Genomic DNA, 23780 nt, shown 5'->3' with positions numbered 1-23780 from the left:
GCCATGAGGTTTATTCCATGCTGCCTGCCAAAATTGTCTGCCAGTTCTGATCAGACAAATGCTGCTATCCTCAATGCCTACTAATCTACTAACACATACTGGAGGCATCAAGCCAACAATTCCTGAACCCCCATAAAAAACCCACCCACACCTTCGTGGAATTCAAGAGAATTGAACATTTAGCATTTGACCAGTGGGTGCGAGTCCTCAAACTTGACTGCACCTACAACAGATTAGGGAAGTAATTTTGTTTCAGCAGTTCAAGAACTATGTCTCTCCCAGCCTCAACCCTCTTGCCAAGGAACAGAGGGTTTTAGCAGCCAGGAATGCTGCTCCCCTCGCTGACTGGCTCCCATAGACCTGGGAACTCGTGCAGACCCTTCCTAAATAACCCCCAGAAATTTGGGAAAGTAGGGGGAATCAGATGGAAGGTGTAGCTGCAAAAAATGAAGGAAAACTGAGGGTGCAAGAAGTGCCCCCCAAACCCAAAGAGAAGGTACAAGGAGCCAAAATGAAACACATAGGCCCGTGCATTCCCACTAGACACACTAGACTTGCCTACTAGAAGCTCAACGGGAAGCCCATGAGTCTTGCAGGACTCCACGAGATTTGTCCTGAGAAGGATGTCCTTGTCAGCAGATCAGGTAACGGTTCTAGCTGCAGAAATTAGACCCGCTCATGGTCCTGACAAGGTGTGTGGCACAACTTGACAAAAGTCCCAAGAGCTACCCAAGGTTTTATCTTCAAGGAACAGTATCATCTGTCTATCTTCTCCTTAAATTTATTCAGCGTCCAGGCATCCACTGCACCCTGAGGTGGTGAATTCCACAGATTCACGACCTTTTGAGAAAAGTAATTCCTCCTCATCTCTGATTTAAATCTACCACCCCTTAGCCTAAAACTATGGCCTCTCATTCTGAAATGCCCTACAAGGGAAAGAATCTGCTCCACGTCTACTTTGTCTATCCCCTTTAGCAACTTATATACCTCAATTAGATCTCTTCTCATCCTTCTAAACTCTAGCAAGTTTAGGCCTAAACTGCTCAATCTCTCCTCATAAGACAAGCCCTGCATCTCTGGAATCAATCTAGTGAACCTCCTCTGAATTGCCTCCAATGCAACTACATCCTTCCTCAAGTAAGGGCACCAAAACTGTGCACAGTACTCCAGTTGCGGTCTCACCAATGCCTTGTACAGTTGCATTTCTATACTCTATTCCTTCAGCAATTAATGCCAAAATTCCATTTGCCTTCCTTATTACTTGCTGTACCTGCATACTAGCTTTCAGCGATTCATGCACGAGGACACCCAGATCCCTCTGCACTGAAGCATCTCTCACTTTAAATAGTAAGTTGCCTTTTTATTCCTCTGACCAAAATGGACATCCTCACACTTATCCGCGATAAACCCCATCTGCCAAGTTTTGGCCCATTCACCTAACCTGTCCATATCCATTTGCAAATTTCTTATTTCTTCATTGCAACTTACTTTCCCACCTATTTTGGTGTCATCTGCAAATTTAACCATAGTACTTTCTAGCCCCAAATCCAAATCATTAATATAGATTGTAAATAGTTGGAGCCCAAGGACCAAACCCTGTGGCACCCCACTAGTTACAGCTTGCCATCTAGAATAAAACCCATTTATCCCGACTCTCTGCTTTCTGTTGGTTAGCCAATCCTCCAACCAGGCTAATATATTACCCCTAACTCCGTGTGATCTTATCTTGTGTATCAATCTTTTGTGTGGCACCTTATCAAAGGCTTTCTGGAGGTCCAGACATATTACATCTACAGGATCCCCATTATCCACTTTGCTTGTCACATCTTCAAAGAACTCTAGCAAATTAGTCAAACACGATTTACTCTTCATAAAAGCATACCGACTCTGATAGATTGCATTCTGATTTTCCAAATGCACCATTACTACTTCCTTAATAATGGATTCCAACAATGTCCCAACGACAGACGTTAAACTAACTGGTCTACAGTTTCCTACTTTATGTCTCCCCTACTTTTTGAATAAGGGCGTTATATTAGCATTTTTCCAATCCACTGGAACCTTTCCAGAATCCAGGGAATTTTGGAATATTATGCATCCACTATCTCTGCTGCCACTTCCTTTAAGACCCTGGGATATAGGCCATCAGGTCCTGGGGACTTGTCATCCTTTAATCCCAATAGTTTGCTCAGTACTTTTTCTCTAGTGTTGGTGATTGGTCTAAGTTCTTCCTTTTCTATGCCCTCTGCACTACCTGTTACTATTGGGGTGGTACTAGTGTCCTCCACCGTGAAAACTGAGGCAAAATATTGATTAAGCATCTTTGCCATTTCTGTGTTCCCCACTATTAACTCCCCATTCTCATCCTTCAAGGGACCAACATTCACTTTAGCTATTCTTTTTCCTTTTATATACTTGTAAAAGCTTTTGCTATTAGTTTTTACATTTTGTGCTAGTTTTCTTTCAAAATTTACCCTTGCTCTTTTTATTTTTTTTTAGGAACCCTTTGTTGATCTTTAAATGTTTCCCAATCTTCCAGCCTGCCACTGACCTTTGCAATTTGGTATGCCTTAGTTTTTGCCTTTATGTTATCTTTAACTTCCTTGCTCAGCGATGGATGCTTTCCCCCCCCCTTAACATTTTTCTTCCTCTTTGGAGTATATTTTACTTGGGAGCAATTGAATAGCTCCTTAAATATTTGCCACTGTTTACCAACAGTCCTACTTTGTAGTCTTCTTGCCCAGCCCACTAGGGCCAAATCTGCCCTCATGCCTATGTAGTTACATTTGTTTAACTCCTGAACGCTAGTGTGGGACTCAAGTTTCTCGCTCTCAAACTGACCATGCTATGATCACTCTTCCCGGGGGATGATTTACTATGAGATCATTAATTAATCCCATCTCATTACGCAAAACCAAATCAAGAATAGCCTGCTCCCTGGTTGGTTCCACAACATGGTGTTCCAAGAAACAATCTCTAATACACTCTATGAACTCTCCCTAAAGGCTACCCTTGCCAATTTGATTAGCCCAGTCTATATGCATATTAAAATCACCCATGATTAAAACCATACCTTTCTTACACGCTCCCAGTGTTTCCTGGTTTATACTGTGCCCTATTGCTGAACTATTGTTTGGAGACCTATAGATTACTCCCAGCAGGGACTTTGTTCACAGAATCAGAGAATCACACAGTACAGAAGAGGCCCTTTGGCCCATTGAGTCTGCACCAACACGTGAGAAACACCTACCTAATACCATTTACCAGCACTTGGCCCATAGCCTTGAATGTTATGATGTGCCAAGTGCTCATCCAGGTACTTTTTAAAGGATGTGAGGCAACCCGCCTCCATCACCCTCCCAGGCAGCGCATTCCAGACCGTCACCACCCTCTGGGTTAAAAAGTTTTCGTCACATCCACTCTAAACTTCCTGCCCCTCACCTTGAACTTGTGTTCCCTCGTGACTGACCCTTCAACTAAGGGGAACAACTGCTCCCTATCCATCCTGTCCATGCCCTTCATAATCTTGTACACCTCGATCAGGTCGCCCCTCAGTCTTCTCTGCTCCAACGAAAACAACCCAAGTCTATCCAACCTCTCTTCATAGCTTAAATGTTTCATCCCAGGCAACATCCTGGTGAATCTCCTCTGCACCCCTCCAGTGCAATCACATCCTTCCTATAATGTGGCGATCAGAACTGTACACAGTACTCCAGCTGTGGCCTTACCAAGGTTCTATACAACTTCAACATGACCCCCTACTTTTGTAATCTATGCCTCGACTGATAAAGGCAAGTGTCCCGTATGCCTTTTTCACCAAGCCACTCAAATGCCCCTCCGCCTTCAGAGATGTGTGGACACACACACCAAGGTCCCTTTGTTCCTCAGAACTTCCTAGTGTCATGCCGTTCATTGAATACTTCCTTGTCAAATTACTCCTTCCAAAGTGTATCACCTCACACTTTTCAGGGTTAAATTCCATCTGCCACTTATCTGCCCATTTGACCATCCCGTCTATATCTTCCTGTAGCCCAAGGCACTCAACCTCACTGTTAACCACCCAGCCAATCTTTGTGTCATCCACAAATTTACTAATCCTACCCCTCAAATTGTCATCTATGTCCCTTAAATAAATGACGAATAATAGGGGACCCAGCACAGATCCCTGTGGTACGCCACTGGACACTGCCTTCCAGTCACTAAAGCATCCTTCTGTCATCACCCTCTGTCTCCTACAACTAAGCCAAGTTCGAATCCACCTTATCAAATTACCTTGTATCCCATGTGCATTTGCCTTCTTTATAAGTCTCCCTTGTTATTTCTTATTTCTACCCAGACTGACTCTATGTCTTGCTCTCCAGTGTCTACAGCATTCCTCACTATAGCACTGATCTCTTCCTTTACTAACAAAGCTACACCACCTCCTTTTCCTTCCGGCCTATTCTTCCGAAACACTGAGTACCCTTGGATATTCAACTCCCAAACCTGTTCTCCCTGTAACCACGTCTTAGTAATTACCACCAAATCATTTCTATTTATCTCTATTTGCGCTGTTAACTCATGAGTTTTATCCTGAATGCTACGCGCATTCAGATACAAAGCCTTTAAGTTTGCCTTATTGTCAATTTTCTCTACTCTTATATGATTCTTTGGTGCAATATCTACAACCCTAGTTATGTGATTTGCCAGGACACTAGTCCCAGCATGATTCAAGTGGAGCCCCCGGAATAGCTCCCCCTTTCCCCAGTACTGGTGCCAATGTCCCATGAATTCGAACCTATTTCTCCCACACCAATCTTTGAGCCACACACTTACTTCTTTAATCTTATTGACCCTGTGCCAATTAGCTCATGGCTCAGGTAGTAATCCAGAGATTATTACCTATTTGGTTCTGCTTTTTAATTTAGCCCCTAGCTGCTCATATTCCCTCAGCAGAGCCTCTTTCTTCGTTCTGCCTATAGTTACCAACGATGGTAACTAAGTGGACCACGACAACTGGATCTTTCCCCTTCCACTACGAGTTCCTCTGCAGCCCAGATGAGATATCCTTAACCCTGGCACCAGGTAGGCAACACAGCCTTCGGACTCTCAATCCTGGCTACAGAGAACAGTATCTATTCCCCTAACTACACTATTCCCTACACTATTGATAAATTAAAGGCCAGTAGGAAATTTAAAAACAAATTGAAAAACTAATTAAATAAAATGGAGATGCAGGGCCAGGCAATGTGTTGTAGCTGCATGATGTGGGAGCTGGTGGACCCCATTGTGGTTCCTAGTGACCATATCTGTAGCAAATGTTGGTTGCTCGAGGAACTCCGGCTCAGAGTTACCCTCTCCTTAAACCTTGAATTTTTACATTTCCATGCAACTGAACCCTCCCCCTTACTACTGAGTTTAAAGCCCGATCTACAATCCTAGCTATGTGATTCGCCAGGACACTGGTCTCAGCATGATTCAAGTGGAGCCCGTCCAAACGGAATAGCTCCTTCTTTCCCCAGTACTAGGGAACTGTACTCCCCAGTGCAGTTTCTCTTTTCTCTCCCCCCCGTACCAAGGTGCTTTGGTCAGTTTGTTCATCCTCCCTACAGTCCCCGCTCTCGTCCACACAGGGAGCAAGAATCTCGAACCTGTTGGATAAGGGCATGGGCTGAGGCTCCTGCAGTGCTACTTCCTGGATCCCTCTACCTGCCTCACTCATATTCACACCCTCCTGTCCCTGACCACTGGCCGAATTTAAGGAATCTAAGGGATGTGACTGTCTCCTGAAACGCAGTGTCCAGGTAACTCTCCCCCTTCCTGATGTGTCACCATGTCCAAAGCTCAGACTCCAGCTCATCAACCCTGAGCCGGAGTTCCTCGGGCAACCAACATTTGCTACAAATGTGGTCACTATGAACCACAATGGGGTCCCCCAACTCCCACATCATGCAGCTACAACACATCGTCTGGCACTGCATCTTTATTTTATTTAATTAGTTTTTCAATTTGTTTTTAAATTTCCTATTGGTCTTTAGTTTATCAATCTGTAAAATATTTCTCCTATTTACCTTTAATCTGAAAGCAAGTTAGAATAGAGATTCAAAATACACTTTTTAAAATCAACTGGAACTCGCTCTCTCTGCTGAGTTGAAGCTGAGGTGTTAGGCCTCTGATCTTGGGCCCCAGACCTTTAGTCTGAAATCATCTTAGGATAGGTAGTTCAAACTAGCAGTTACTTACCAACCAATCAACTTACGGTTTTCCTGTGATGTCACTCTTTATTTTTTTCACTTGGCGACAGTGACTGCAGAGGACACTCTTCCCAGACTGCGTCACAGTGACGGTGACTGCAGAGGACACTCTTCCCAGAAGGAGGCCACTTGGCCCATCGTGTCTGCACCGGCTCTCCAAATGTACATTATCACCTAGTGCAATTGTCCTGCCCTTTCCCCATACCCCCGCACATTGTTTCAATTCGAATAATCATCTAATATCCTCTTGAATGCTATTGAACCTGCTTCCGTCACTCCTCCAGGCAGTGCATTCCAGACCTGAACCACTCGCTGTGTGAAAAAGTTTTTTCTCACATCACATTTGCATCTTAAAGGGGCTATTATTTGTATTCAGCCTGTTTGTTCCCTGAGCAGCACATTACCAATTGCTGCACAGCTGCACACTCATGCAACCTAGAGTGATCGTTGCTCCACAGGGTCTTGATCATTTATTTCATTTTTCTTTCTGGAAGTTTGCTGTGTGCAAGTATGCTGCCATGTTTCCCTACATATGAACAGTAACTTCAAAAAGACATTTCATTAACGAGAAAGTGCTTTGGGATGTTTTGTTACAAGGTGCTATGGAAATGCAAATCTTTCTGCAAACTCTCTTGGCTCCCTCATTGAAGTGGAATCAGCAGTGAGTCCTGGCATTACCTGGAAAATCCGCAGAAGGGTAAGGTTCCTTCACTTCATTGACATTGGCTTCAAACTCATCCACTTTAAGCTGCAAAGGATAAGGAGATTACATGAGTATTCCAGCAATAACATTCTTAAAAATACACAGATTCCCAACCCAGAGCCTCCCCGACCACAGTGGACATATACACAGTCAGTGCTATTCTGATTCCCAGGGTATACATACACCAATTAACAAGTACAATATATGTCCCAGCCCACAATCCAAGCCAAGTCCAGGATCCCCTTTTGAGATTGTCCTGTTGATACTTTCAAGTCCAGATCTCACAGTCAGAACAGATCCTCGGTAATTCCAGGTAACAAGGCTGGGGCGGAGGGAAGGGCAGGTTGGGGCGGAGGGAAGGACAGGCTGGGAACCACCAAACCACACCCCCACCATCAATATCCCCTCCACCAAACCACACCCCAACTGTCCAACATCCCCTCCACCAAACTCCACCCCATCCGTCCAACACACCCTCCTCCAAACCCCATGCCGACCGTCCAACACACCCTCCTCCAAACCCCATCCCGACCATACAACATCCCCTCCACCAAACCCCATCCCATCCACTAACATCCCCTCCACCAAACCCCATCCCATCCACTAACATCCCCTCCACCAAACCCCACCCTCACCTTCCAACAAACCCTCCTCCAAACCCCATCCCAACCATCCAGCACACCGTCCTCCAAACCCCACCCCATCTGTCCAACACATCCTCCTCCAAACCCCATTCCGACCGTAAAACATTCTCTCCACCAAACCCCACTCCATCCATCCAACACCCCCTCCACCAAACTCCACACTCACTGTCCAATACACCCTCCACCAAACTCCACCCCATCTGTCCAACACACCCTCCTCTAAACCCCATGCCGACCGTCCAACACACCCTCCTCCAAACCCCATCCCGACCATGCAACATCCCCTCCACCAAACCCCATCCCATCCACTAACATCCCCTCCACCAAACCCCACCCTCACCTTCCAACACACCCTCCTCCAAACCCCATCCCAACCATCCAACACACCGTCCTCCAAACCCCACCCCATCTGTCCAACACATCCTCCTCCAAACCCCATTCCGACAGTAAAACATTCTCTCCACCAAACCCCACTCCATCCATCCAACACCCCCTCCACCAAACTCCACACTCACTGTCCAATACACCCTCCACCAAACTCCACCCCATCTGTCCAACACACCCTCCTCTAAACCCCATGCTGACCCTCCAACACACTCTCCTCCAAACCCCATCCCAACCGTCCAACACACCCTCCTCCAAATCCCATTTAGACCGTCCAACACACCCTCCTCCAAACTTCATCCCGACCATCCAACACCCACTCCACCAAACCCCATCCCCAGCTTCCAACACCCTCTCTGCCAAACCCCACCCTCACCGTCCAACACATCCTCCACCAAACCACTCTCTCACCGTCCAACACCCTCTCCACCACACCCCACTCCCATCGTCCAACACCCCCTCCACCAAAACCCACTCCCACTGTCCAACCCCTCCACCAAACCCAAACCCCATCAACATTCCCTCCACCAAATCCTATCCCCATCAACACCCCCCTATCAAACCCCACCCCCATCATCAACACCCCCTCCACCAAACCCCACCCCTATCAACACCCCCTCCACCAAACCCCATCACCAGCATCCAACACCGCCTCCACAAAACCCCAACCTCACTGTCCAACACCCCCTCCACCAAACCTCCCTCTCACTGTCCAACACCCACGCCACCAAACCCCAGCCCCATCAACATCCCCTCCACCAAACCCCAACCCCACCATGCAACACCCCCTTCACCAAACGCCAATCCCATCAACACCCCCTCCATCAAACCCCACCCCCAGCGTCCAACACCCTCTCCACCAAACCCCAACCCCATCAACACCCCCTCCATCAAACCCTAACCCCATCAACAAACCCCAGTTTACCAATCACCTCGTGCAAAGCCCACTCCAGCAATCACCACAATTCTGTGCCCAGATTGGTGGGGAGGGGGGGGTGGTTACGGTGGTGGTAGAAGGTAATTAGTTGTGAATGAAGTGAAAAATAACATGATTTTTTTTCTCATTTATCAAGCCTTGGTGCACCAATTATCCTGTGTGTTTCTGGGCATTAAGCAGGGTAGGGATTAAGGCTTGAAAAAAGTTTTACACATGCTGTAATATCACTGGCCTCAGCTAGCAGAATGATGCAACTTCTCCCATCTGGGGGATGTTCACTGGGACAAAGGCCTGGGCCGGTCCTCAGTGACTGAGCCTGAGGCTTGGGCCGGTCCTCAGTGAGCGCGCCTGAGACCTGGGCCGATTCCCAGGTCTTCTAACTGAGGCCTGGGCCAGCTCGGTGACTCAGCCTCAGGCCTCAGCCAGTCTTTATTGACTGAGCCTGAGGACTGAGCCTGAAGCCTGGGCCAGTCCTCAGTTAAGAAGGGAGTTCCAGGATTTTGACCTAGTGACAGTGATTTATTTCCAAGTCAGGATGGTGAGTGACTTGGAGGGGAACTTCCAGGTGGTAGTGTTCTCATGTGTCTGCTGCCCTTGTCCTTCCTGATGGTAGCGGTTCGTGGGTTTGGAAGGTGTTGTCTAAGGAGCCTTGGTGACTTGCTGCAGTGTATCTTGTAGAATGTACATGCTGCTGCTACTGTGCGTCGATGGCGGAGGGAGTGAATGTTTGTGGATGAGATGACAATCAAGTGGGCTGCTTTGTTCTGGATGGTGTTAAGCTACCTGGTGTTGTTGGAGCTGCACTCATCCAGGCAAGTGGAAAGTATTCCATCACGCCCCTGACTTGTGCCTAGTGGATGGTGAGTTTAGGTGAGTTACTCATCACAGGATTCCTAGCCTCTGACTTGCTCTTGTAGCCACAGTATTTATTTGGCTGGTCCAGTTCAGTTTCTGGTCAATGGTAAACCCCAGGATGTTGATAGTCGGGGATTCAGTGATGGCAATGCCATTGAACATCAAGGGACGATGCTTAGATTCTCTCTTGGTGGAGGTGGTCATTGCCTGACACTTGTGAATGTTACTTGCCACTTGTCAGTTGAAGCCTGAATATTGTCCTGGACACCTGAGCACAGAATATCAGGTTTTCGCCACGATGGAGCAGAGATTGGTTTGACACCATTGACACAAAGATTTGCGATCTCCTCAAGTGGAAGTGAGCAGCCTTCACTGCCTGGCGAAGTCTCCCGCATACCCGGTGAATGACAGTAGTGTACCACCAACTGAAGTCTGAACTCCAGCAACATAGTTGAGACATAAAGAACAACTGGTGGGTGGACAAGGCACACGAGGTTCAGGCCTTCGCCAACCAGCACGACATTCACAACTTCTTCCAGACTGCCAAGATGATCTATGGACCCCACTTGACCGGACAAAACCCTCTCCAATCACAGGAAAATCACAGGACAGCTCAAGGTTCCTGAAGGAAGACAACGCCATCTGTCAGCGTTGGACAGAGTACTTCGAACTGCTCCTCAATCGGGACTTCACCATATCGGAGAAGACCCTCCAGGATAACCCACAACACCCTGTGAAGGATTCCCTCAGCGATCCACCAGCCATCGATAAGCTTAAGTGGACCATCTAACAGATGAAAACCAACAAAGCTTATGGGCCAAACGGTATACCCACAGAGGTGTACCATGCTGGCAGCTATCAGCTCACGTTACGTCTTCACCAAAGAAACTTAGAAAATAGGAGCAGGAGTAGGCCATTCGATCCTTCGAGCCTGCTCTGCCATTCACTATGATCATGGCTGATCATCCAACTCAATAGCCTGCTCCTGCTTTCTCCCCATACCCTTTGATCCCTTTCGCCCCAAGAACTATAACTAACTCCTTCTTGAAAACATACAATGTTTTGGTCTCAACAACTTTCTGTGGTAATGAATTCCACAGGCTCACCACTCTCTGGGTGAAGAAATTTTTCCTCATCTCAGTCCTAAATGGTCTACCACATATCCTCAGACTGTGACCCCTGATTCTGGACTCCCCCACCATCGGAAACATCCATCCTGCATCTACCTGTCTAGTCCTGTAAGAATTTTATAGGTTTCTATGAGATCCCCCCTCATTCTTCTGAACTCCAGCAAATATAATCCTAATCGACTCAATCCCTCCTCATATGTCAGTCCCGCCATCCCAGGAATCAGTCTGGTAAACCTTTGCTGCACTCCCTCTATAGCAAGTACATCCTTCCTCAGATAAGGAGACCAAAACTGCACACAATATTGTCTCACCAAGGCCCTGTACAGTTGCAGGAAGACATCCCTGTTCCTGTACTCGAATCCTCTGGCTATGAAGACCAATATACCATTTGCCTTCTTTACCACCTGGTGTACAAGGACACCCAAGTCTCATTGCATATTCCCCTCTCTCAATTTATAGCCATTCAGATAATAGTCTGCCTTCCAGTTCATCCTCCGCCTCTGGGATGAAGAGGACATCCCCGGGATCTCAAGAACGTGACCATCATTATTACCCACAAGAAGGGGGACAAATCTGATTGTGAAAAATACAGGGGGATTTCCCTCCTGTCCATCATGGGTAAGATCCTGGCCCACATCCTCCTGAACAGCCTTCATCTGATTCCTGGGGAGATCCTCCCAGAAATCTAGTGTGGCTTCCAACCATGTTGTGGTCTTTGTGGCTAGATAGATCCAGGAAAAATGTTGGGAGCAAAATCAAGAATTGTTCCTGACCAAGTCGTTTGATTCTTTAAATCGTGAAGCTCTATGGATCATCCTCCAATGTTTTGGATGCCCGTTGAAGTTTGTAACTGTCCTGAGACTCCTGCATGACAACATGGCTGCTACCGTCCTGAATGGAGGATCTGAAACTGACACCTATCACATCCGGACCGGGGTCAAACAAGGTGCTGTGATCGCCCCCACCTTGGTCACCATTTTCCTGACCGCCATTGTCTACCTCAGCCTAGATGATGGACCACCTGGTATCAGCATTCAGTATCATATGGATGGGAAGCTCTTCAATCTTGGTCACTTCCGGGCAAAACCAAAACTCACTACCATAGAAATCCACGACCTTCACTTTGCGGATGACTCACTCTGTTCAGGACAAGCAAAGGACGCTTGACCTCTTCAACACCATGCATAAGAGTCTTGGCCTGTCCTTAAACATCACCAAGACAAGGGTCCTTCACCAATCTTCCCCAGGCCAGCTGAGCATCCCCTGCGTCATCCACATAGACGGGGTGGCTCTGGAGTATGTGCAGCACTTCCCTCATCTCGGCAGCTACCTCTCCTAAGGGACTACCATCGAAGAGGAAGTCCAACACTGAGTCAACTGTGCCAACAGGGACCTTTGCAAGTCAACCAAGGTTCTGGTTTATAAGGCTGCTGTGTTGACTACCCTCCTCTACTGCAGCGAAATATGCACTGTCTCCGACGCCACATTAAGATCCTAGAGATCTTCCATCAGTGGTGCTTGTGTTGAATCCTGGGGATCAAATGAGAGGACCACCAGACTAAAGTGAATGTCCACCATGCAGCTGTGTCTATCAGCATTGAAGCCTGGTTCTTGCAGAACCAACTCCGATGGACTGGCCATTGCGTCCGGATGCCCGAAAACCACCTCCCTCGGCAGGTTCTTTTCTCACAGCTCTCCATTGGCTAACGCTCAAAGGACGGCCAAAGGAAAGGCATAAGGATACACTCAAGGTCCCCCTAAAGCACGGAGGCATTAACATCACAGACTGGCAGGAGAATGTTGCCAATCGCTCGGCACAGCATCACCTGGTCCATCAAGGCACAAGCCACTTCAAGGCTCAGCGACTTGACAATGAGGCGGAACGTGGCGGCAAAGGAGGGAGAAGGAAGCCAACCAAAGGCTGTGATTTCCATTCCCCTGTGCAACAACGTGCCCCCACTGCGGAAGAACATATGGATCCAGAATTGGGCTCCTCAGTCATCTGAAGTCTCACCAAGCCTGACGGACATCATCATTGATTCCGAGGTAGCACCAATGATGTCGATTGTCCAGGTCTTGCTGCATTTGGACATGGACTGCTTCAGTGCATGAGGAGTTGTGAATGGTGCTGAACGTTGGGCAATCATCAGCTTCTACAGCACAATCAGAAATACTCATAAGGTCAGTTAACTATGTTACTCAATCCTTGGCCAGGCCTGTTTTCCCCCACTAGTATTATACAGTCCCAGACCAGGTCTGTGTTTCCCCCAGTCTTGTTATACAGTCCCAGACCAGGCCTGTGTTTCCCCCAGTAGTGTTATATAGTCCCAGACCAGGTCTGTGTTTCCCTGACTAGTGTTATACAGTCCCAGACTAGGCCTGTGTTTCCCCTGCTAGGGTTATACAGTCCCACACCAGGTCTGTGTTTCCCCCACTAGGGTTATACAGTCCCACGTCAGGTCTGTGTTTCCCCCACTAGTGTTTTACAGTCCCAGACCAGGCCTGTGTTTCCCCCACTAGTGATATACAGTCCCAGATCAGGCCTGTGTTTACCCCACTTGTGATATACAGTCTCAGACCAGGTCTGTGTTTCCCACCCTGCCCATTCATTATTATAGTGTCAGACATGCCAGCATATCAGTTTGCAGCAGTGTGCCTGTGATCACTGACACAATCCAATAGAAGCCTAGCTGTGTTAGTAGTGCTGACATTAGTAGTGCTGACACAAAGGTAGTGATAGATTGGTGTCAACAAGTTTAACTCTGACCTTGGCAGTGGTGGGAATGCCCTCGGCCTTCAACTTTGCCAACTCAAGTTTCTTCAACAGTAGCTTCTCTTCCTCCGATCGGCCTGGGTTGGCAGCCCTGAATATTGAAAGCAGAGTGCAGGATTGAACAGCAAGTCAAAGCACAGGCCAGTTCTCAATGACTAAGCCTGAGTCCTGGGCTAGTCCTCAGTGACCGAGCCTGAAGCCTCGGCCAGTCCTCAGTGACCGAGCCTGAAGCCTAGGCCGGTCCTCAGTGACCAAGCCTGAAGCCTCAGCCGATCTTCAGTGACCGAGCTTGAAGCCTCGGCTGGTCCTCAGTGACCGCGCCTAAGGCCTGGGCCAGTCCTCAGCCACCGAGCCTGAGGCCTGGGCTGGCTCAATGACCGAGCCTGAAGCTTGGGCCGGTTCTCAGTGACTGAGCCTGAGGCCTGGGCCAGTTCTCAGTGACTGAGCCTGAGGCCTTGCCCGGTTCTCAGTGACTGAACCTGAGGCCTTGCCCAGTTCTCAGTGACTCAGCCTGTGCCAATTAACTGAGCTTTGGCAGGTTCTCAGTTATCCAGGAGTTGCACATTCCAAAATTAGATCTCTAGCTTTAAATAAAATCTTGAGGTGGGGGTTTTGATCTGAATTTTCTAACGGTGGAGCTCCTGTTGAATGAGATGTTGCTGTTCCATGTCCAATTGCAGCATTGAACTGGCCAGTGTATTCCCCAGAGCTCCCAGCTTCTGGTGATGTCAAGTTTTCCTCGTACATTCCTCTGTCGCCCTTCTCACCCGTCTTTCTCCTCCTCTCTCACACTCACCTCTCCAACTTTCTCCTCTTCTTCTCCTCTGCTGCTTCCTTCTGAGCCGATGTCAGACTTTCTGCCTCTGCTAAATTGTCAACTGCGATGGCCAAGAAAACATTCAGCAGAATATCTGGAGAAACCGAGCTCAGGATAAAAATATATACCAAAAATGCACCAAATATGCAAACTCCAATGCAGCAACAAATGGGTCAAATATACAACCACCTATCACTCTTTTAGTGTGTGACTGAGAATGGGCCTACAACCTCCCTCTGTTATAGGGAAAACAGGGGCTGAAATTACCCTGTCCATCAATGCCCCATGCCAACCAATTCAGCTGACGCCGCGCCCCCCCACCCTGCCTCGCCATCTGACTGTCAGACCACTCACATTGAAGGATACAGTTTCCACAGACAAACAGAATGATGAAGTAAACACAGACCAGCACGCCAGGGAAGGAAGGGCCTCCATAGGCCATGATGCCATCATTCATGACAGAGTTCCAGTCCTCACCGGTCAATATCTGCACCAAACACAGTGCATTACAGTTTGTTCCCTCATCACACAGACAAGAACCCAGCACATGGACCTCATTGACAGCCATCATAGCCCTCAAGAAACCACCTCAGGATTCTTTCCGTACCAGGCTAGCATTCCTGTGCTACTGTCCAGGCAAGGGAAGATGGTGAGGGGGCAGAAAGGAGGGGAAAGGGAGAGTGGAGGTAAGGAGCAGTAAGAAAAGCATGGAAGGGGAGATGGGTGAGAGGGAAGAGAGTAAACCATAAGGCCCATCGAGTCTGCTCTACCATTCAATATGATCATGGCTGATCTTCAGTTTCCACTCCATTTTCCAACCCACTCCCCATATCCCTTAGTTCCCTAAGAGACTGAAAAAATCCATCTATGTCAACCTTAAATATATTGAACGATGGAGCATCCACATCCTTCTGGATCTAGAATTCCAAAGATTCACAACCTATTGAGTGAAAAAATTTCTCATCTCAGTTGTAAGTGGTCATCCTGTTATCCTGAGATTGGGTCCTCGTGTTCTGGATTCCTCAGCCAGCAGAAACAATCTCTCCGTGTCTACCCTGTCAAACCCATTCAGAATCCGAAAGGTTTCAATGAAATCACCTCTTGTTGTTCTAAACTCCAGAGAAAATAGACCCAATTTACTCAGCCTTTCATCAGAGGACAACCCACTCATTGCAAGAAACCAACCTAGTGAACCTTATGATAAAAGCAAAAAACTGCGGATGCTGGAAATCCAAAACAAAAACAAATATACCTGGAAAAACTCAGCAGGTCTGGCAGTATCTGCGGAGAGGAGCACAGTTAACATTTCGAGTCCGAATAACCCTTCAACAGAACTAAGTAAAAATAGAAGAGGTGAAATATAAGCTGGTTTAAGGGTTGGGGGGGGGGCGGTGGGGGGTGTGGAAAAAGCTGGATAGAGGGCCAGTGATAGATGGAGATAACCAAAAGATGTCACAAACAAAAGGACAAAGAGGTGTTGGAGGTGGTGATATTATCTAAGGAATGTGCTAATTAAGGGTAGAAAGCAGGACAAACAAGGTACAGATAGCCCTAGTGGGGGTGGGGTGGAGTGAAGGAATCAAAAAAGGCTAAAAGGTGGAGATAAAACAATGGATGGAAATACATTTAAAAATAATGGAAATAGGTGGGAAATGAAAAAGCTATATAAATTATTGGAAAAAAAGGGGGGAATCGGAAAGGGGATGGGGATGGAGGAGAGAGTTCATGATCTAAAATTGTTGAACTCAATATTCAGTCCAGAAGGCTGTAAAGTGCCTAGCCGGAAGATGAGGTGCTGTTCCTTCAGTTTGCGTTGAGCTTCACTGGAACAATGCAGCAAGCCAGGGATGGACATGTGGGCATGAGAGCAGGGAGGAGTGTTGAAATGGCAAGCAACAGTGAGGTCTGGGTAATGCTTGCGGACAGACCGAAGGTGTTCTGCAAAGCGGTCACTCAGTCTGCGTTTGGTCTTTCCAATGTAGAGGAAATCGCATTGGGAGCAACGAATGCAGTAGACTAAATTGAGGGAAGTGCAAGTGAAATGCTGCTTCATTTGAAAGGAGTGTTTGGGCCCTTGGATGGTGAGGAGAGGGGAAGTAAAGGGGCAGGTGTTGCACCTTCTGCGCTTGCATGGGAAGATGCCTTGGGAGGGGGTTGAGGTGTAGAGGGTGATGGAGAAGTGGACCATGGTGTCCTGGAGGGAACGATCCCTGCGGAATGCCGCCACGGGGGATGAAGGGAAGATACGGTTGGTGGTGGCATCATGCTGGAGTTGGCGGAAAAGGCGGAGGATGATCCTTTGAATGCGGAGGCTGGTGGGGTGTTAAGTGAGGACAAGGGGGACCCTATCATGTTTCTGGGAGGGAGAGGAAGGTGTGAGGGCGGATGGCGGGAGATGGGCCGGACATGGTTGAGGGCCCTGTCAACCACCTCATCTTCCAACTAGGCACTTTACAGCCTTCCAGTCTGAATATTGATTTCAACAATTTTAGATCATGAACTCTCTCCTCCATCCCCACCCCCTTTCCGAATCCCCTCCCCTTTTTTTCCAATAATTTATATAGATTTTTCTTTTCCCACCTATTTCCATTATTTTTAAATGTATTTCCATCCATTGTTTTATCTCTATCTTTTAGCCTTTTTTGATTCCTTCACCCCGCCCCCATCCCCACTAGGGCTATCTGTACCTTGTTTGTCCTGCTTTCTACCCTTAATTAGCACATTCCTTAGATAATATCACCACCTCCAACACCTCTTTGTCCTTTCGTCTGTGACATATTTTGGTTATCTCCACTCTATCCAGCTCTACTTGTCCCACCCCCCTTAAACCAGCTTATATTTCACCTCTCTTCTATTTTTACTTAGTTCTGTTGAAGGGTCATTCGGACTCGAAATGTTAACTGTGTTCCTCTCCGCAGATGCTGCCAAACCTGCTGAGTTTTTCCAGGTATTTTTGTTTTCGTCTAGTGAACCTTATACTGCCTCCAAAGCAAATATATCTCTCCTTAAATATGGAAATTAAAACTGCACAAAGTACTCCAGGCATGTCTCACCCAAAGCCCAGTGCAACTGAAGCAAAACTTCCTTATTCTTGTATTCCAATCCCCTTGCAATAAGGGCTAAAATGCCATTTGCCTTCCTCATTGCTTGCTCTGTTTGCACTCTCCCAAGTTTGTAGTATGAGCACACAAGTCCTGCTGAACACCAACATTTACAATGTTCACACCTTTTAAAAAAAATTCTGCTTTTCTATTCTTATTACCAAAGTGAATAACCTCACAATGCCCCACATTTTACTCCATCTGCCACCTTGTTGCCCACTCATTTAAAGCTGTCCATTTCTCTTTGCAGCTTCTTTGTGTCTTCCTTACAGCTTACATTCCCACCTAACTCTGTGCTGCCAGCAAACTTAGATACATTACTCTCTGCCTTTTCATTTAAGTCATTCATACAGATTGAAAATATCTGAAGCCCCAGCACTGATCCCTGTGGCAATCCCCCAGTCAAAGCCTACCAAATTGAAAATGCCCCACTTCCTATCCAGTAACTAATCCACTATCCATGCTAATATATTACCAGCAACTCTCTGAGTCCAAGAGTGTGATGGAATACTCCCCACTTGCCTGGATGAGTGCAGCTCCCACAACACTCAAGAAGCTTGACACCATCCAGGACAAAGCAACCCGCTTGATTGGCACCACATCCACAAACATTTACTCCCTCCACCACTGACACACAGTAGCAGCAGTGTATGCTATCTACAAGATGTACTGCAGGAATTCACCAAGGCTCCTTCGACAGCACCTTCTAAACCCACAACCACTACCATCTAGAAGGACAAGGGCAACAGAAAGAAGGGAACACCACCACCTGGAAGTTCCCCTCCAAGTCTGACTTGGAAATATATCACCGTTCCTTCACTGTTGCTGGGTCAAAATCCTGGAACTCCCTTCTTAACAGCATTGTGGGTGTACCTACACCACATAGACTGTAGCGGTTCAAGAAGGCAGCACACCACCACCTTCTCAAGGGGAGCAAGGAATGGGCAACAAGTGCTGGCCCAGACAGCAAAGCCCACATCCCATGAATGAATAAAAATAAAAAAATGAAGAGATTGGGCTGACTAGACTTGTATTCACTGGAGTTTAGAAGAATGAGAGGTGATCTCATTGAAACGTATAAAATTCTGCCAGGGATGGATAGACTGGATACAGGGATGATATTTCCTCTGGCTGGGGAGTCTAGAACAGGGGGTCATAATCTCAGGATACAGGGTAGGCTATTTAGGACTGAGATGAGGAGAAACTTCTTCACTCAAAGAGTGGTGAACCTGTGGAATTCTCTACCACAGAGGGCTGCAGAGGCCAAGTCACTGAATATATTTAAGAAGGGAATAGATAGATTTCTAGACTCTATAGGCGTAAAGAGGTATGGGGAGAGAGCAGGAGTACGGCATTGAGATAGAGTATCTGCCATGATCTATTTACCAAATTAACCTTAGCCAGCTCTCCCCTCATATCCAAGCAATTGGCTTGAAGTTTAACATTCGTATTTGTGATTGGAGTATGTCACTTTAAATTTAACATGGAATTCAATTGTTTTTTGATCACTATTTCCCAGCAACCCTGATCAAACCTGCTTCATTGCACAATATTAGATCTAAAACAGATTTATCCATAAAAGCAAAAAACTGAGGATGCTGGAAATCGAAAACAAAAACAAAAATACCTGGAAAAACTCAGCAGGTCTGGCAGCATCTGTGGAAGGGAGCACAGTTAACGTTTCGAGTCCGCATGACTCTTCAACAGAACTAAGCAAAAATAGAAAAGGGGTGAAATATAAGCTGGTTTAAGGGGGGGGTTTGGGAGAAGAGAGCTGAATAGAGGACCAGTGATAGGTGGAGATAACCAAAAGATGTCATAGACAAAAGGACAAAGAGATGTTGAATGTGGTGATATTATCTAAAGGAATGTGCTAATTAAGGGTAGAAAGCAGGACAAGCAAGGTACAGATAGCCCTAGTGGAGGTGGAGTGGGGTGAAGGAATCAAAAAAGGCTAAAAGGTAGAGATAAAACAATGGATGGAAATACATTTAAAAATAATGGAAATAGGTGGGAAAAGAAAAATCTATATAAATTATTGGAAAAACAAAAAGGAGGGGGAAAAATCAGAAAGGGGGTGGGGATGGAGGAGAGAGTTCATGATCTAAAATTGTTGAACTCATTGTGAGGAAGTAGGCATATGACTTATGTCAGGTAGAAAATACAATGGAGAATCTGGCTGAATATATGAGGGCCAAAGGGGAAGTGAAAAAAACTAATCAGAAAAGCGAGGAGAGAGCATGAAAAGAGACTGGCAGCAAACATAAAAGGGAATCCCAAGGCCTTCTATAAGCACGTAAATAATAAAAGGGTGGTAAAAGAAAGAGTAGGGCCAATTAGGGATAAAAGAGGAGACTTGCATGTGGAGGCAGGAGAAGTAACGGAGGTATTAAACGAGTACTTTGCATCTGTCTTTACAAAGGAAGAAGATGCTACCCAGGCCAAGGTGAGGGAGGAGGTAACTAGTACACTCGAGGAATTTACAATTGAGAAGGAAGAGGTATTAGAAAGGCTATCTTGACTTAGAATTGATAAGGTACCAGGACCAGATGAGATGCATCCAAGGGGACTGAGGCAAGTGAGAGTGGAAATAATCTTCCAGCCTTCCTTAGACAAACGGGAGATGCCGGAGGGCTGGCGAATTGTGAAGGGTGCAAGGATAATGCTGACAACTACATGCCCACATGTCCGTCCTTGGCCTGCTGCAATGTTCCAGTGAGGCTCACGCAAACTGGAGGAACAGCACCTCATCTTCCAATTAGGCACTCTACAACCTTCCAGACTTAACATTGAGTTTAACAACTTCAGATCATGAACTCTCTCCTCCATCCCCCATCCCCTTTTCAATCCTGTTTTTCCAATCATTTATATTTTTCTTTTTCCACCTACTTCTATTATTTTTAATTGTTTTATCTCCACCTTTTAGCACCATTTCAATCCCTTTGCCCCACCCCGCCCCCACCCCCACTAGGGCCATCTGTCACTCGCTTGTCCTGCTTTCTACCCTTAATGTCACCATTAGCACATTCCATACCTAATATCACCACAGTCAACACCACTTTGTCCTTTTGTCTATGACATCTTTGGCAATCTCTTCTTTGCCTCCACCTATCATTGGCCCTCTATCCACTGGCCCTCTACCTGTCCCACCCTCCCTCAATCAGCATATATTTCACCTCATTTCTATTTTTCCTTAGTTCTGATGAAGATTCATACGGACTCGAAATGTTAACTGTATTCCTCTCCACAGATGCTGTCAGATCTGCTGAGTTTTTCCAGGTATTTTTGTTTTTGTTTCAGATTTCCAGCATCCGCATTATTTTGCTTTTATATTATATGGTATTCTAGGTTTTATTAATAGGGGCATTAAGTACAAGAGTAAGGAGGTCATGTTAAACTTCTATAAGAAACTAGTTAAGCCTCATCTGGAGTACTGCATCCAGTTCTGGGCAGCATACTTGAGGAACAATGTGAAGGCACTGCGAGAGTACAGAGGAGATTCACAAGAATGATTCCAGGGATAAAGAACTGTAGCTATGAGGATAGATTGGAGAGGTTGGGACTTTTTTCCTTGGAGAAAATTAGGCTGAGAGGAGACTTGTTAGAGGTATTCAAGATCCTGACGGGTATGGACAGGGAAAATAGTGACAAACTATTCCCAATCAAGAGAACATCGAGAACTGGAGGGCACAAATTCAAAATAATTGTCAAAAGGTGTAAATTTGATGTGAGGAACCATTTTTCACTCAGAGGTGGTTGGAGTCTGGAACGAACTTCCTGAAATGGGTGGTGGAGGCAGGTTCGGTCAAGGTATTCATAAGGGAGTTGGATTACTATCCAAAAAGAAAGAATGTGCAGGTTACGGGGATAAGGCAGCGGGGTGGGATTAGGTAAAATGCTCTTTCAGAGAGCCAGTGCAGATTCATTGAGCTGAATGGCCTCCTTCTGCACTGTAAAGATTCTGTGATAGTAGCAGGAGATTTAGAAAATCATATTACAATCAGACAGAGTCAACTTGATTTTGGGAAAGGGAAATTGTGTTTGACAAATTTATTAGAGTTCTTTGAGGATGTAACAAGCAGAGTGGATAAAGGGGAACCAGTAGATGTAGTGTATTTGGATTTTCAAAAGGGGTTTGATAAGGTGACATATAAAAGTTTCCTGCACAAGATAGAAGCTCATATATTGGGGGTGATTTATTAACATGGATAAAGGATTGACTAGTGAGCAGATAATGGGAAAGTTGGGATGAATGAATCATTTTCAGGTTGACAAACTGTAACTAATGGAGTGCTGCAGGGACCAGATCCATATTAATGACTAGGATGAAGTGACTGACTATATTGTAGCAAAATTTGCAGATGAAACAAAGATAGATAGGAAAGCAAATTGTTTGAAGGATAGAAAGGGATGTAGATAGGTTAATGAGTGAGCAAAAATTTGGCAGATGGAGTATAATGTGGGAAAATGTGAGGCTGTCCACTTTGACAGGAAGAATAGAAATATTATTTAAATTGAGAGAGACTGCAGAATGCAGTTTTTACGAATGGATCTGGGTGTCCCTGTACAGGAATCACACAAAGTCAGCATGCAGGTACAACAAATAATTAAGTAGGCCTTTATTACAAGGGGCAGGGAGTATAAAAGTAGGGAAGTCTTGTACAGGGCTTTGGTGAGACTGTACCTGGAGTTGTGTGGAGCTTTGGTCTTCTTACTTGTTTTGAAAGCAGTTCAGAGAAAGTTCACTCAGCTGATTCCTGGGATGAAGGGATTTGTCTTTTGAGGAAAGGTTGAGCAGGTTGGGCCTATACTCATTGGGGTTTAGAAGAATGAGAGATGATCCTACTGAAACATAAGGTTCTGAGAGGGCTTGATAGAGTGGATGCTGATAGGATGTTTCCAATTGTGAGGGAATCTAGAACTGGGGCACGGTTTAAAAATAAGAGGTCTCCCATTTAGGATGGAAACGAGGAAGAATTAGATCAGTAGCCTTTGGAATTCTCTTCCCCAGAGAGCAGTGGAGGCTGGGTCATTGAATAGATTCAAGGCTGAGTTAGACATCAGGCCAAATCCTGCCCAACTTTGCTCACAGCCAGCGCAGACCATTTTTGATTCACATTGGACCTCAACTACCAATCGCCACCAGCTCAAAGAAGCAGCAGTGGAACCTGTGAAAAGCCAATTGGGAGGAATACAGCAAGACTTTGGAACAAATTGTTATAACAACATCATTCTAAAATATCCCCAGAGAGCTGGCATACAGTCACTTCTACAGAGTCATCTACAGAGCAACCACCAGAACCATTCCAAAGGAATACTGCCCTGTGTATATACCTTGCCTGGAAGGGGAGTCTGCCTCCAAACTCCAATAATACAGGTCCTCCAGTGAGCCAGGCATGGCAGGCCATCCGTTTGAATTGACTGATAGCCTTTAATTCTAAAGAAGAGTCATATTGAACTTGAAACATCACCTCTGTTTCTCTCTCTACAGACGCTGCCAGACCTGCTGAGGTTTTCCAGCACTTTCTGTTTTTACATCTGATTGAATGCCTGGACTGTGCTCGCCAGGCCAGATGGGATGAGACAACAAAGAACTTGGACTTCACCCACTCAAGTCGGAAATGTTGCAGAGTCCGACACCACCTCGGAGCAGCCCAGCCAACGTTAACGCCAAGTTGTCCATCTGTAAATGGGTAATCAGGTAGCAAGCCAACCCTTCACGTGGGGAAGGCATCACTACAAATAGGAGTGAGGAAGCAAATCTGAGTGGGTGGAGATCCTTCTACAGGCAGCACAACTCTGGATCGGAATCCTTCACCACCCTGGAGTTGGGCAAAGTTCTACAAACTGTCAAGCTGGGCACTGCTGCTGGTTATGACAACATCCTCCCCGAGTTCTTAAAACACCTTGGCTCACAGGCCCACCGCTGGTTGGCCGAATTCTTTACAAAGGTCATCTAGGAGGGAAGACTGACAAAATCCTGGCACATGTCTAAGGTCATCAGCCTCCCAGAACCGGGCAAAAAAACCAGAATTCCCATCAAACTACCAACCAATATCCCTGCTATCAGTATGCTTCAAGGTAGTAGAGCGACTAATCCCACAACAGAGCAAGCCAGAAATGGAGAACATCCCGAGTGTGGACCTAACAAGCTTTCAACAAGGAAGAAGAACATGTGATCAGATCCTCGCACTAACCACTTT

At 46.3% G+C, this 23780-nt stretch overlaps 1 protein-coding gene across 1 annotated transcript in view; it reads right to left on the bottom strand.

Annotated features, from left to right (window-relative positions):
- LOC121282430 (voltage-dependent L-type calcium channel subunit alpha-1S-like) overlaps nucleotides 1-23780 on the bottom strand; it is a 746261-nt gene that overhangs the window by 283439 nt on the left and 439042 nt on the right. Inside the window, exons 13-16 of the mRNA XM_041196142.1 lie at nucleotides 14843-14963; nucleotides 14456-14570; nucleotides 13654-13750; nucleotides 6912-6981 (exon numbers count right to left, since the gene is read on the bottom strand). Coding sequence (XP_041052076.1) covers nucleotides 6912-6981; nucleotides 13654-13750; nucleotides 14456-14570; nucleotides 14843-14963 — 403 coding nt within the window. The remainder of the gene's footprint in view (nucleotides 1-6911; nucleotides 6982-13653; nucleotides 13751-14455; nucleotides 14571-14842; nucleotides 14964-23780) is intronic.

This window comes from Carcharodon carcharias, chromosome 9 (assembly GCF_017639515.1).
Source record: "Carcharodon carcharias isolate sCarCar2 chromosome 9, sCarCar2.pri, whole genome shotgun sequence".
In the NCBI taxonomy this organism is placed as follows: domain Eukaryota; kingdom Metazoa; phylum Chordata; class Chondrichthyes; order Lamniformes; family Lamnidae; genus Carcharodon; species Carcharodon carcharias.
The sequence above is the reverse complement of the archived record's forward strand: the minus strand, read 5'-3'. Positions and strand labels throughout refer to the sequence as shown.